Source organism: Leptidea sinapis, chromosome 21 (assembly GCF_905404315.1).
Source record: "Leptidea sinapis chromosome 21, ilLepSina1.1, whole genome shotgun sequence".
Taxonomy (NCBI): domain Eukaryota; kingdom Metazoa; phylum Arthropoda; class Insecta; order Lepidoptera; family Pieridae; genus Leptidea; species Leptidea sinapis.
The window spans coordinates 6,464,668-6,481,049 of NC_066285.1; the positions used below are offsets into that span (position 1 = coordinate 6,464,668).

The window sequence follows — 16,382 nt, forward strand, 5'->3', positions numbered from 1 at the left end:
CAGTGGCCATGAGCTTGGATGCCGATTATTCGTCTTTGAACACCCGTAGCGGTTTTTCCCCCTTTTCCATCCACTGCAATGACGCCTGTTTTAATTCTCTTCAGACGGATTATATGTTAATATCTGTCTTATTATAATATTATTGTTTTAATAAGTAATTAAGCGCATTTAAAAAAAATTAACCAAGCTCCGACATAAAGTGGTTTTCCTTTGTTATATTTCAAAAATCACGAAATATTATTAATTAGTTTTGTAAAAAAGTAAACTTAGAGTTATGAGTGTGACAATGATTTTAATAGAACCAATAGTCCCATAGTTGTAATTATCAACCTTATGCATTCGTAATAACTTCCTAATTAGAACAGCTAGAAATACGTGAGTTTTGCATTCTGTACTGTACTGTAACTGAATAATAATGATTTTTGCCATTAGTCTTCCGTAATCGACAAGTGCCCCCGCGCCGCGGTATGCCATAGATCGGCGCGATTTTGGCGCGCGCGCAGCGACTTGTCAATGCGTACTATTTTACGTCTATCAATAGATTGCTTATAATTAGGTTGATGGAAAATAAACTATCTTATAAACAAAATGAGGGTCAGGGAATAGTGTGCCGTACGGCACTTTCGATATTGGTGTATACGAAAGATCTAGTGCCAAAGGGCACTTCCCGATTTGGAAAGCTGAGTTCTTGCAGTAAATCAAAGATATCATTCTCTTTGTAGTTTGTACTTTGAACGTAGTTGTTTGTACTCTTTGTACTCGGTCGGCGGTAAATAACTAAATAACTAGGTATATAACCTAAAAAGTTTTTTATTTTGGACTTTACAAATAAGATTTATATTTATTTATCATTGTCAAAAGGGGAATATTAAGCAAAATGAGAGAAACGTTTATTTCTAACTGTGAAAAATCGTTTATCCAAAAAATTATAAATGCTGGCCATGTAAGTGGGATTAAGGAATTGTGTTAACTCTAAAGATATTTGAACTCATTATATTTAATATTATCGATAAATTACAGCGGCTAGATGGAAGAGGTTACAATGAGAGCCGAAAGCTTAACATAGCTTTTGGTTCTGAATACGGCAGTTGCTTCGTATCACTAGGTGACACAAAGTGAGTATATTCAATTTAATTATTACTAACACTACTTAGGATGAGAATTTGTATCTTGGTATCATTTTGCAGAGTTTTAGCTCAGGTATCATGTGAAGTAGTTCAACCAAAACAAATACGGCCAAATGAGGGCATTCTATACATAAATGTTGAAATAAGTCCGATGGCTGCACCACACTTCGAAACAAATAGACAATCTGATCTCAATGTTTATCTTAATCGATTAATTGAAAAATGCTACAAAGATTCTAAATGCATTGATCTTGAATCATTATGTATTGTTGTGGAGGAAAAGGTCAGTAACCCCTTAGCTATATATATTTATAAGCTGAATATATTTTATTTACATGCACCATATAAGATAACAGACTAAGGATAATTTTATCTCACTAAAAGAAGTACTTGTTGAGCAATCCAGCAAGCACCTTAGTAGCTCTAAAAGTTTCTTCACTAAATATTTATTGTGCTGTTAATGCTACTCTCTAACAACATGCTTCTTTACACAAAAAAGACTTAAATACTCACTGGTATGAGAGCTTAAACCTTATTGTAATTATTACTTTATTATATTTAGTGTGGAAAGTTGATTTGATACCTTAATTTTATTTCTAATTATTGTTTTTTAGGGTTTCAGTACCCAACCTTTTGCCCTGGGTTCTCTATCTCTCCTCTCCCACCATCCTCAGTCAATCAGGAGTCTGTATAAAAATATATAAATTGTGTATGTATAAATTATGTTTATTGCTTTGCAATAATAAAAAACCAATCTGTGGAATTTTAAAATGATAATGCAAATAAAATGTAGAAATTGTTATATCTTAATATGAATGTTTATATTATAATAATTCAATTAAATTTATTTATTAAGAGATTATTAAAATACAAAATAAAAATAATAATACAAGTTTTACTTAAAAGCTAGTTAAATCTGTGCCTGTACTAGGTAATAACCAATAAATGAAATGATGATGATCTTGTATGACACTTAAAAACACCTCATCAAAGAGGATGTTAATACTACATAATATTAATCGGGACTGCGTAAGTAAAAATTAAAATTTAGTTTATTATGAAATTTGCAGATTTGACATAAGTTTAAAATAATAATTACAATTGGGTGACAAAGTATAATAAGGGTAAGTTTGGAAGCGCACAGTTGCTTAAAACATATTAGATTTTGGCTATCTCTGTTTTTACATGATTATAGCCGTCATCTGTCAATATATCAACGACTGCATGTTTCATACAGTTGACTGGTTTAACAATGTAGTGTCACAAAAGCAGTACTTTTTTTATGACAATAAGGGATGTGACGAGCAAGATGTTCAGCTGATGGTAATTTATATGTCCTACCCATTACAATGCAGTGCCGCTCAAGATTCTTGAAAAACCCAAAAAATTTGAAACATACTACAATAGTGCTTGTCACCTTGAGACATAAGATGTTGTGTCATTTGCCCAGTAATTTCACTAGCTATGGTGCCCTCCAGACCAAATCACAATAATGCTTACACATTACTGCTTCATGTACACATTTACAGTACAGCCAATGATTTGCAAACAATGGATGTAGTTAAATGCCTTAGTGTTTGGAATTTTTTATTGTACATAATATATCAACTACTATTAAGACTTTTGTTTTGATTCCAGGTGTGGTCATTGAGAGTTGATATTAAGATTCTCAATCATGATGGAAATTTAATAGAAGCTGCAAGCATAGCCACTTTAACTTCATTAGCCCATTTTAAAAGGCCAGATGTAACAAGAAATGGGGACAAGATAGTTATTCATACATTAGCAGAGAAAGATCCTATTCCCACTGTGCTTTACCACTATCCTGTATGTTTAACTTTTGCAATATTTGGAGAGTAAGTAGTTACTGTTATAGATCCATATATCATAAAAGATAAATAAAAAACTGGCACAAGATTTACTAAGATCAGATGCACAAATTTGATGTATAAAGGTTTTTACATATAATACGTATGTTGAAGTATCTTACCAGTGGAAGGCTCCTTTGCACTGGGTGCCAGCTAGATTATGGGTACAACAAGAGTGCCTATTTCTGCCGTGAAGCAGTAATGTGTAAGCATTACTGTGTTGCAAACGAGACTTGACATCTGATGTGCCGAGGTGACGAGCTCAATTGTAGTGCTGCTCAGAATTTTTGGGTTTTTCTAGAATCCTGAGTACAGCATTGTAATAGACAGGGTGTATCAATTACCATCAACTGAACATCCTGCTTGTCTCTTCCCTTTTTTGAAACCTTGAAGAGTAACCTTCCAAGTACTGAGCCCTGGAATCAATACCTTCACCTGGCTCTATTACTATTGACAGCACATACACAAAATTGTTTTTATTACCTTGAGACTGACAAAAGAGTAGGTTCTTCTCATCTGGATCACACAGATATGACATAGCAGATGTGGTTCTCCTTAGGACAAACAATGCATATAATATTATGTGTTATTAACTTTATGCTGTGAACCCTATGACTTGGAGTATTTGAGAATATTTTGCCTGTATCAAACATTGGTGCCCATCCTCAATAAGCAAGGCTATTGTTCAAGCTTTGAACCAACTTTTAAAATTTCAACTAACAGTGTAAACAATCTCTTTACAGAATTCTTTTAACTGATCCAAGTTTTATTGAAGAGTCTGTATGTATGTGTACTGCTGAAGAGGGCAACAGTGGTGGAGGTCTACTTGTTGTTGGTGTTAATCAGTACAAGGAACTATGCCTACTGGATTTAAATGGGGCAGCTATAGACAGTCCAAATATTGTACACAAGGCAATCATTTGTGCAACAGAGAGAGGCAAAACTGTCGTTGAGTATATCAAGAAATTAATAATTACAGATGATAATAACAGGTTGGTATTAAATAATATGAAGTATGTATTCATGTTTCCATGCACTTTAACTTCATTTATGAAGAAATAACCTTATACTTTTTTATGATAAAAGGAAGGAAGGAAGAGAAGTTATTGTATTTAAAATGTTTTGTAAAATAATTCTATAAAGTTCCATAAAATCGCATAAGCATAGTAGCATATGGTAAATCTCTACACAAGGCACCTACAAGAACTGTAGATTCAAACCCTGTAATGAAAGTGTGCACACACCATTTTAAAAATATAATGTCTGATACTATTTTATTTAAATTACTAGCTGACCCGGCAAACATTGTTTTGCCATATAAATTGTATTGATCTTTTCCTTGCTAGTTGATAAGAGATGGCGCTAGTTGTATTCATTAGTAACAATCACACTTCTTTTATATTTTGCGTAATTCACACTATAGTTTTATAAATTATAGCCTATTTGTTATTCTGGTGTGTAGTATGTGTAGCTATATTATTGTAAAGTTTCATCAAAATCTATTCAGTAGATTTTGTGTTAAAGAAGTTCAAACATACATCCAGACATACAAACTTTCACATTTATAATATTAGTAGGATTGTATGACTGCATGTATAAGCAATAGATTTATAATTTATTGACTGATAGCTGATCAGACAATGTGCTTAAAATTAATAGAAGTAAAACAAATCCCAAATAAAGTTATCAGTTAGTAATTGAAGAGTTAATACCTTCCACTTGTATTTTTCTCATTTTGTTTCACTTAAAATCTTAGCATGACTGTTCTTATGAGTTCCTATTTACCCATGTCAAATGTGTGTGCAATAAAATTACATTCTCGAATGATTTGATAGAAATAATTTAACTGTTATTTGGACAAATTCCCAAAAATGTAATTTTTAAGTTTCCTCATATAATTAATTGTTTTAAAAATTAATACTTTTTATATGATATTATGTCACATTTTTAATAGATCATTAATTTTAATGGAATTATATATTATAAAAATATTATTTTAGACAAAAACGGGTAAAGATCAATTTTGCTGATATAATAACTAATAATCATATACAATCATTAGCAAGAAAAGATTTAAGTATATGCCTGAAAAACTACAATGTTAATGATGTTAAGACTGAAGATGTTGAGGAAATGGAGGATGAAGAAGATGTTAAGGAAATAAGTAAATATGATGGTAAGTCTAACATAATATAAACAATTATCAATAATATTAAGGATCTGAGGTGACCAATATCTGCTCATTGTGAAAACTTATTATTATGATGAAAAGTGTTTATAGAGATGAGACCTACTACACGGCCATAATTTCTCTGGACCTTATGAAGCCCACTCCTGTTCTCCTTTCACCCCCTTGCTCGTCCTGTTGCATTAGTATGGTTTGCAGTTTCTTAGCCGTTACTTCATGATATTTTCATGCTATCACTACTGTGTTTTTGAAGTTCTCATTGTTACTATATAATATAATAGTTGTGTCAGAAAAATAAATACTTTTTGTACATCTAACCTAGCTCCGTTAATGGATAGATAATCAGCTTCACAACAAAAGCACTAAAAAAAATTGTGTGTATGTGTAAGTATGCACGCAAGACTTGGCAAGAAGTTATACTTCTTTGGCGTCACAAAGCAAAAATCACTAAAAAAGTTATACTACTCAGTTAATACTTCTTTAGGCGCCTTATGAAAAAATGATGACAGTGAAATTTTAAGATGCGCGCGTATCACTGTAACACAAAAGTGACAGGGGGAAGTTGGTTCCTAATATTTTTTGGCGTTTACGACATTCATTATTTTTTTTTGGTTTCTTCGTCCATTCTTAGGACAGGCAAAGGGTTCAAGCCCATACAGCCGTTTTCGTTACTGAATAATTAATTGTCAAAGACATCTTTGCATGATTTTTACAATATTAGCAGGAGGAATAAATAATTTTAGGGACTTTGTTAGGCCAAAGAAGTATAACTTCTTGCGTGCATACACAAGAACGCACACACACTTTATATTTTTAAATAGCACTACTTATTTTTTATATCATCTTGTGGTTATCATTCCATCAAGGTTTGTTTCTGTCTCTAGTCCTGTCCATCATCATTTGAGCTGTCAAACTTTTTGTAATTAGTTCTCCAGTTTGGTTGTGAGTCTTATTTTATCTTATGTCTTTTAAGTGATACAGGGTGATGAAATGAAGCATGATAGTATAACTACTTCTTCTGTTTTTAGTTTAGATTAAGGATTGGGCTCCGCTGCGTTCCAACTAGATACCGCACTACCTAAGAACAATAGCTTTTTTATTACGGCAACTATAAGATGCTTGTATGACCCCAGTGTATTTCTTATTTCTTTTAGTATTCTTTTTACAAAGTTATACTAATATTATTATTATGTTATAACCCCGCATTTTAATTTCAATTGTTAGAAAAGTTTAACAGAACATTTGGCGCGTCAATGTCACACATTGTTCGATACTGGCTCGACTACCCCCACTTGGGCGTAGTATTCGTTGCCGCACTTTGCGACTACGCCTGCGGTATCTAGTTGGAGCGCAGTGGAGAAAAATCCTTAATCTAAGCTTTAATACTTTCATTCTCACTACTTGAGAAAGACTACTTTTTTATAAAACAATGTAAAATGAAAAACAAGAGCAGAAGGTACCTGCGTTAATCATTTTTCACAAATTTAAATTCATCCTCGAGCTATGTCGTCATAAAGCCAGTTACTTGTTAAACCAATATTCACAACATGTCTTTGGTGATTTTTAACTTTTCCAATAATTTGTATTTGTTTATTGTAAGCATGACACAACTCTTATTTTAAACGCGATTTGTAGGAGTTGTTAAGCTAAATCGATGTTGACTAGATTGTATCAAGCTAAAATTAAGAAACATTACTAAAAAATATGTGTACCTCCCGGCACCAGTGGCCTTGTGCTTGAGAAAAGCTGCTTCACTGATGTAGAATGTGTTGCAGTCGTGGAACATCAAAATTAATTGTACAGATAATAATTATTAATGAATAATTTGTTTTTTAGTTGTGAAGTCACATCCCCATACAGCTGAAGTTAAATTGAAGACAGGGACATCTGCTTGGATTGAAATATCATCAGAATCAGACGAAGGTTAATAAAAAAGATATTGATTGATAATTGCTTGAGTTTTATTGATTAAATGTACCAAATTTTAATATCAATGAGAGATTTTATAAGACATTGGTATTTGAACACTCACTAATATGTAGCTAGCTAGAACATTCCTTAATACATACAGGTAGGTACTACTTTAAATAGTGTGTTAATCAAGAGACTTAGATCATTCCTACATCTAGATAGACTATGTCAGCTGTGAAAATGACGAAAAAAGTTTAAAACTAACCTATATTTTGAACAATGCACACACCCTTAAACAAAGTGTGATACAAATCGCATGTGTAAGATGTAGTTTGTCACAAACACTAAAGTATTAAACCTCATCTGTTTTTATTGGTTGTCCAACAGCAAGAGACTATCTAGACAGATTATCTAAAAGTCAAGAGATTAGTGTTCATTGTGCTACAAAATCCCTGCATTTTATAAGTAACTAGCTGACCTAGAAAATTGAAGTTGTATGTATTTTTAATGCTGACTCATAATCAAACAAATTTAAAAAAAATTGTGTGGACCACCCTTAACATGAAATGATGATGATGATGAAAAATAGATGTTGTCCGATTCTCAGACCTACCCAATGTGCACTCAAAGTTTAATGAGAATCGGTCAAGCCATTTCGAAGGAGATTAACTACAAACACTGTGACATGAGAATTTTATATATTAGATAGACAATGCTTTTTCTAGAGAGCAAACTTGTAACTCTGGCTTCAAGAATACAAAATCTCCAAGCTATAGGACAGTTATTAGTTTAATTAAATAGCAATGAATAGGTATGTACGCGATTTCTTTTCCAACCTCGAGCTCATCTACATCTTTTTGTAGACAATAAAATATACTCAAAGTACAGAGATGAATAATTTAGAATGAATATAATTATTGCATTTGCCACTATGTACCTCATAATCGGTTTATAAGATAGTAGTTAAAATAAATATACAAAAATATGTTACACAATATAATCCATAGATAATCTATGTTTACTGGACTCAGAAAAAAATGTTTAAGTCAATTTTTTTTATGAATTCAGTTAATTATATTATGTATTTTACAATGTGTTGTTACTCATTACTTTAGTCATTGCAATGGTACTGTCCTAACTTTATTTAGTATAATGATACAAGAATACAGTATATTATTGTTAATACTGAATTCCTAGTTCGTTATCCAAGATTGAAAAACTAGTCTGCTTTTTTAATATTAAGCCCAGTATCCACCAAAGCAGAGAGGAGCCAGGCCGCAAGGCTGTTAGGTTATTTCTACCAAAGCGGAGAGATGTCACCTGTGCCTATAACAACTCTTTCAGGTGTGGGAGGCGCGGGGAAAGGGGCGGAAGCGGAGGCCGCCTACCTACACGCATCTCCGCTCCGCTGCGCCTCTTAATCGCTCGACGCGACACAATATTCTATAGACAATAGAGACCTCTCCTCTCTGCTTGATACATTTCAACCAAAGCTAAGCGGAGAGGTGTGGAAATAACGAAATCTGATTGGTTATCATAACTCCTCTCCTCTCTACTTTGGTGGATACTGGGCCTTATACTCGGTGCAGGTCCTTCCTCAACTAGTCATGTGAACTCAGGTTATGTTATGTCAGCATAATGAATTAAATTTACCTGTTTCTTCTAAAAAGGATTCTTGATTTAATGAAGTTTTATTAATATAGTATCTATAATAATTATGGTACATAAGTCAAATAATAATTTAATAAATTATAACAATAAAAAAAGATACACAGCTAAATTACTATATGTAAGAATAAGAAGTTCCTAATTATAAAATACAATATTTTATATACAATAAATAAAGGTATTTATTGTATACCATTGTTTCAGTAATAACTAATAATTATTTGTTTTTTATTTTAAAAAGATGTATTTTAATATTGACTGTAATAATATCTTTTAAGAATCATTAATTTAATTCAAAATGATAAACTGGCCAATATGAAAATGTTAATGTATTTGCAAATACGTAAAATCATTTGACAATTAGTATGTAAATAATATTTATAGAATATATATAAATTAGTTGATTAAGTTTTTAAATATAAACTACACAAATCACAGTACATACATAAACACCACTTGATCACAGTAAGTCCGAATTCATTCCATTCTTGTGATCTAACCTATTACCGTTAGTCTTAACCATATAAATAAAGTATGTTACTATATCTTTTTCATTCACCGGCAAGGACTTGAAATGCTTCTGAACAGCCTGAAATGATAATTAGAATATTATAACCAATTCCATATCAATTAATTTTTAGTAAATATCTTAAGATAAGTGGTTCTTAATGTTATTGAAGTGTTTTAGTATCCAATTTTTGAAGTGTGAAGATGTGTGACATTTTCAACTTTAACATGATTCAGTAAGAAATAAAACTGCCAAATATTATAAAGAAAAACTAGAAATGAATCCAAATCATCTGACTTTGTCTATCTAATGATGACATGAGAAGTTTAACAACAGCAACCTATCAATCAACTATTATGGTAACTGCAGGAGGAAGCAAAAGTAGCTTTCTAGAACTGCAAGTAAAAGTCTGAATGATTGAGGATATGTTTTTATATCCTTTTTACTTAAAGTATAGCCAATTTATAAAATTTGTATATTAAATACTCAGTAGTGGGGTAAATCACTCAAAAATAACAATTTAATTAAAAAATATTGATAGCAATTATAAAACTACATATTTTATGCAATTTAAGAACTGCAGGAGTTCTGCAAGGAGATTAAGTTTGTTAGTGAAAAGTTTATTCTCCAAATCAAGGTATAAAAAGTACATACAAAATACAAAAGAAATATTTATATATTATATTTGCCTTACATCTGCAAGTTGTGCCTTATTCAGCCCAGGTCTTGTAGGTATCTTAAAGTGTTTCTTATATCTCCTCAGAGTGTTCACCTGGAGCTGAAACCAGTCCACTTCAGGTGAATCAATATCAGCTTCATTACTATCATCCTCAGAGTCTTTGTTCCTCCTCTGCTTTGTTCTTGCACACTGAATCATTGTCTTGTGATAATCACAAATATATGTGTGCCTTGCCTGAGAATAAAATGTAATAGTGAATAAAAATAAGACATGATTGTTTTTTTACAATAAATTGTTGTGTCAAATTGAATTCATTTTAAAGTAATTTATCAATGGGGCGAGCATAAAGCTCACCTTAAAGGTGTGGCTTCAATCCTAATCATCACATATGACAATAAGACTTGATTTTAACTTCAGTCTCAGGTCTGAGTAGATTAAAAAAGTATGACAGGAACATGCAGTTCATATAAAACAGCCCTTATGTTCATTGAAATTTATTAATTAAACATTTGTACCTCCCGGAAAAAAATATGCATACCTGATTATCAATGTTTAGTTTAAGCCTCTTCTGCGCTACGGTTTTCTGAATGCGTTTGCTATAGGACGCGTTACCCGCAAGTCGTCGACATCGGTCGATGTCATCTACAAGGCAACATATTTGATCGGAATTACCTCTAGAATCTTCTTCTCCTGTACTAAAGCCGTTATTCATTTGATGCTCCCGTTGAATCATATATAACAGATAGTAGTAACAAATGTGGCAATTACTTTAGGGCACGAAATCTACGTATTTACAAAACCTCTTCATTGAGGTTACGTATGGCAACAAAACAAATCATTTTTAAGTAATATTATGTTCCTTAAACCACAAATCCTGCCTTACAAAGTCACAACAATTTACAAGCAAAATTTTCGTTAACTACACAAAAATGATGTTTATTTCCAACCGAAGCCAATATAAAGGCAACAAAAACAAATAACAATACCTACTCTTCGAATGAAAACACTTAGCTTTGTTAGTTGGCTCACCGAGTCTTACAAAATGCTATTATTTTCAATAAATAAGAATTTCATCAACTATTTTAAATAATACAATTAATCGACTGTCGTTTCGCCTTTCCGTAAATTGCAATATGCACTCCAAGAGAATTTAACCACTGTTTGTTCTTTACAGCCGGCAGCGTTCAGAACAATGAACATATCAATCAGCCTGGCCCAACTATCTACATGTAAATGTATGAAATGCGTACTAAAAATAATGGCGGAATAATATAACGCTGTCTCGCTCTACTACATCTATTCGACTCTTTTGTTTGTTTTGGTTTGCGTGTCAAGTGACACTGACATGTTCACACAACATTCAAAATAAAAGTGACTGTTTTCAATTTTTGTCGTTACTTTATTCGTGTAATAGTTGGGAATTAGCTTAATTATTTGTAGAATAAATGCGTAAGACATTTCTAAGCTATACGATGTAATAAAAACTTGTAAAATATTGATTTAATTCATCTAGAGTAAAAATTATAATATTATAATCACGGACTAGAAAAAAAGCAGGACTCCGCGCCGTGATATTAACAAGTGAAGCACCTTTGCTAGTTTGTAGTTTGTGTGCAGTTACGGGTGATACCAGATAAGAATTATTAAAAATTATGTCCCGTTATTAGTCATAGTATTATATAGCCACATTACTTTTAACTCCAATATTTTAATTTCTGATTGTCAGATTGTTTTCTAAAATAAATATAAATATCGCAGGCATAGTAAATAAATAAAATACATAAAAAAAACATGCACCACCTTGAAAGTAAGGATTGCGGGTTTGATTCCTGTGTCCATGTCTTGTTTGCAGTATCTTTGTTTTAATTGATAGAAAAATGACGTACTTACTAGCATTTCTTATTTTTAAAAATACCTACACAAAATTCGTTCTAAAATTCGTTTGTTTGCCACTGACGTGTTACGAGTATCAAATAATTACATTTTTAGAGACCAAATAACTATGTGCTTTATAGTGATTTGGTTGCTAAGTAAATACACAAGTGATGAAAATTTTGACACAGTACTGGATCCCCGATAATTCGAGTAGCTATGCGTTGCACGTGATTTAATGTTTAGAACTGATACTGGGATGCACCAGATTAATGATGAGAACGATACTCGTAGTAAAGTAGTGTTCCACACTACTTTAAAAAGATGTTGGTATAGATCTGTTATCATAAATCACTGCATCTTGAATCAGTCACTTTTATTTTGAAGAATGACTGTCTGTAATCAAAATACAATGCGCTCACGTTCATTGCTGCATTGCGAAATTAAGTAGATCTACACATATCTAGACAAATTATTATTTTTTTTTATGGAAAAGGAGGACAAACGAGCGTACGGGTCACCTAGTGTTAAGTGATCACCGCCGCCCACTTTTGCAACACCAGAGGAATCACAGAAGCGTTGTCGGCCTTTAAGGAAGGTATACGCGCTTTTTTTTAATGTACCCACGTCGTATCATCCCGGAAACACCGCTCAAGGAAATTCATTCCACAGCTTTATAGTACGTGGAAGATCGCCACACATCCAAATGAGGTGATGATATCCTAACTTGTTGCGTGTCGTGCGAAGGTGGAATTCGGTGGCAGGAATTAGGTGAAACAGCTCTTCGGAACACTCCCCATGATAAATGCGGTAGAGGAACACAACGAAGTGATGTCTCTTCACAACGCCTCAAGATCCAGCTGTTCCCATAGCATTGGGCCCCCGACAATTCGAGCTGCTCCGCGTTGCACGCGATCAAATGGATCGAGCTGATACTGGGGTGCGCCAGACCAGAGATGACAGCAATACTCCATATGTGGCCTGCGCTTTGTAGAGCGCTAGAATATGGGCCGGCTCGAAGAATTGCCATGCTCTATTTTTGACACCCAGTTTCTTCGAAGCCAATTTGGCTTTGTTCTCCAGATTGGCAATCGCTCGAGATATCTAGACCCGAATTCCTGTGTCCTGTGTTTCTCCGGGGCGTAAAACGAATTGGGCAAAACCCTTGGGCCTGGACTATCCTAGTCCAGGCCCAAAGGTGTCGTAAGAGGCGACTACGGGATTTTTGAAAGTGGGAGAGTCACGCTGCCGTCTTATGACGTCAGCACAATCGGGCCAGACTCGTCCGGGTTACTTACCACACTATCACAGAATACCGGCGTGAAGTAGCGGCCTATTGCCGTTGCTATATGTTTCGCATAGGTTAGTGTCGAGGACCAGAGGCCATCCCAACAAAATATGAGAGCGGTCCTTCAAATGATATTACCCCAGGAGGGTACCGGCTCTACCAGAGCCGGAGAATCCCTCCCCGAGCATTCTCGCTCGGGCTGCCCCTCGTATTCTGGAGTGGGCACAGTACCCCGCATATCTAAGGGCAAACACGGCAGCAACACCACGGCAACCCGCTCTACGCTTAATGTGGACTTCTGTTATATCAGGGGAATTCACTCCAATTTAAACGCCGTACACCACCGCTGCGTTCAAGCGGCATTTGATGACGTGCTTGCTCAGTTCCCCTCCGCTGAAATCGTAGTCTTGGGTGATTTCAACGGGCACAATGCCGAATGGCTCGGATCACGTACCACAGACTACGCAGGGCGATCTGTGCATAATTTTGCATGGGCGTATGGTCTGTCCCAATTGGTTGAGTCGCCAACGCGGCTGTGGATAGCCACATGCCGTCATTACTGGATCTTCTGCTGACTACACATCCCGATAGTTACCAGGTCTCTGTCAGGAGTATAGTGCCTATTCGACGCCAACGTCGCAGACCACCAGCGACCCGCCGCGTTTGGCACTACAAGTCAGCAGATCGGGATAGGATGCGTTCCTTTTTTGCATCCTACCCTTCGGGCAGGGTTTGTTTCCCTTCGGATGATCCCAGTGCCTGCGCCGTTACAGTAGCCGATGCGATACTGCAGGGCATGGTTATTTTTATACCAAGCTCTGTAGTTCCGATCGGTGGCAGATCACAGCCCTGGTTCGATGTGTCAGTTAAAGCAGCATCTGTCTGCAAAAAAACAGGCGTATTGAACTTGGGTTACGGCGCTGAGCTCAAAGGATCCGAACTGTAAAATTCTGAAGAGAAAATATAACCGTGACTCCAGATTTTTTAAGCGGCAAATCGCCCGTACGAAATCGAAGCACGTCGTCAAAATTGGCGAGCAGCTTTCCAGTTACCGGAACACGAAAGTTCTGGTCATTGTCGAAAGCTGGTCTTGGTAACTTCAACCAGCCGTCCATGCCGGAATGACAAGAGGAATGACACCCTGGCCCATACGGCAAAAGATAATGCCGATCTCCTGTGCGCTCTTTTTGCCTCCAACTCGACTCTTGGCGACATAATTAATAATCTTCAGTCTGACCATAGTGGGCAACTTATAAAAGTAAATACAAGATTGGACAATGTCAGACCAAAAAAGGTGACGAAAGGTTTTGAGAGGTTTAGAAATAATTTGGTAAATACGATACCATTTTTCACTGTGGTGAAACTGCTAATTTTCACTATAACTTAGTCTTCAATTCCTTCTGTGAGGAATTTGACAGGATTTTTACTCCAGTAACGGTGACAGTAAACAACAAACAAAGTTTTAATGATTGGGCAACAATGGGTATCCACAAAAGTAGTAAACGCTTATATGACCTTTATTATGAGAGACATTACAATAATAGTGAAGAATTTAAAATATATGTAAAAAAATACTCCAAGCTCTTTAAAGTAGTTTGTCATGAAGCGAAAACACGTTTCATTGCAGATAAAATTAAAAACAGTAATAATAAAGTAAAAGCGACTTGGAGTGTAATTAACAATGAAACTGGTAGATCGAATTGCCGTAACATCTGTTTAAATATTAATAATCGCATTATAAATTCGGAAATAGAAATTGCAAATGAATTTGATAAATACTTCTCCGAAATCCCGATTGTCACGACCAAAGACCTTAACTCTTAGCCAAAAGCAGCATATGATATGCTTAAATTACACGTACCAGTATCTTCCACTGATTTGAAATTTAAGTATGTTACAGGTAGCGATATAATAAAAATCTTCAAATTAATTAACCTAAAAAATATAAAAGACCTATGGGGCCATTCGACTAATATTGTAAAATACATACTTGACATTATAGCACCTGAATTAGCAATAATATTTAATGAATGCATAGATGAGGGTGTGTTCCCTGACCTCATGAAATACAGCAAAGTTATACCTTTGTTTAAATCGGGCAGTTCTTTTGACCCTGCTAATTTCAGAACTATTTCAGTGCTGCCTGTTTTTAGTAAAATTTTTGAAAAACTTTTGCTTCAACAGCTACAAATGCATTTTTGTAAATTAATGAACAAAAATCAGTTTGGTTTCACTAGGGGCTTATCAACAATTAACGCGGGTACTAGACTCATTGAGCACATCTTTGACGCCTGGGAAGAGTCACAGGATGCATTGGGCATTTTTTGTGATTTGTCAAAAGCATTTGACTGCGTCCACCATGAAACTTTACTCCTAAAACTAAAGCATTATGGAGCGAAAAATAGAGCCCTAAATCTGTTAAAATCACATTTAAGCGAAAGAGTTCAGATAGTCGATGTAAATGGAAAACGGTCTACGGGTAAACCTGTGGAAATGGGTGTTCCACAGGGTTTATTCTCGGTCCTTTCTTATTTCTTATATATATTAACGATCTACCGTTTGTGGTAGATGATAGCCATGAGATTGTATTGTTTTCTGATGATACTTCACTTATTTTTAAAGTGAAGCGACGTGCGGATATTGATGACGAGGTAAGCAATGCACTCTCAAAGATAGTGCGTTAGTTTGAGACGAATAATCTGCACTTAAACAGTAAAAAACAAAGTGTTTACGGTTCATTACACCAAACACAGCGGAGGTACAAACCAACGTACTTATAAATGACCAGAGATTGGAACTTGTGGACACTACGGTCTTCTTGGGTATCACGTTAGATAAAAAGCTTCAGTGGGGTCCATATATTACCCATCTAGCAGATAGACTCAGCTCTGCGGCATATGCAGTTAGAAAAATTAGAGAGTACACGAATGTTGCGACCGCTAGATTAGTGTACTTTAGTTATTTTCACAGCATCATGACGTACGGTATATTACTATGGGGTCATTGCTGACATTGATATAGTGTTTGCACTGCAAAAGAGAGCTGTTCGTGCTATATATCAGCTTGGTTATAGACAGTCTCTCAAAGAAAAATTTAAAGAAATAAATATTATGACTGTTCATTGTCAGTACATTTATGAAAATTAAAAAGTATGTTCACAAAAATCGTCACCTTTTTGCTCTTAATAGTGATTTTCATTATTATAACACTAGAAATAAGGGATTGCTTGTAACTAATTCTAGTAGGCTTCATAAGATACATAATAGCTTTAAG

General features: G+C 34.6%; 2 protein-coding genes across 2 annotated transcripts; one reads left to right on the forward strand and one right to left on the reverse strand.

Moving 5' to 3' along the window:
- Positions 1-744: 744 nt before the first annotated feature.
- LOC126970733 (exosome complex component RRP45) lies at positions 745-7,133 on the forward strand. The gene is made up of 7 exons (XM_050816825.1): positions 745-943; positions 1,021-1,115; positions 1,188-1,410; positions 2,766-2,983; positions 3,739-3,987; positions 4,996-5,171; positions 7,020-7,133. The coding sequence occupies exons 1-7, from the start codon at positions 878-880 to the stop codon at positions 7,109-7,111; spliced, it is 1,119 nt and encodes a 372-aa protein (XP_050672782.1). The 5' UTR covers positions 745-877; the 3' UTR covers positions 7,112-7,133.
- Positions 7,123-11,140, reverse strand: LOC126970734 (histone deacetylase complex subunit SAP30 homolog). The gene is made up of 3 exons (XM_050816827.1): positions 10,488-11,140; positions 9,965-10,183; positions 7,123-9,351 (listed from the first exon to the last, which is right to left on the reverse strand). Exons 1-3 carry the CDS (start codon positions 10,680-10,682, stop codon positions 9,223-9,225), a joined length of 543 nt encoding a protein of 180 aa, XP_050672784.1. The 5' UTR covers positions 10,683-11,140; the 3' UTR covers positions 7,123-9,222.
- Between the last annotated feature and the right edge of the window lie 5,242 nt (positions 11,141-16,382).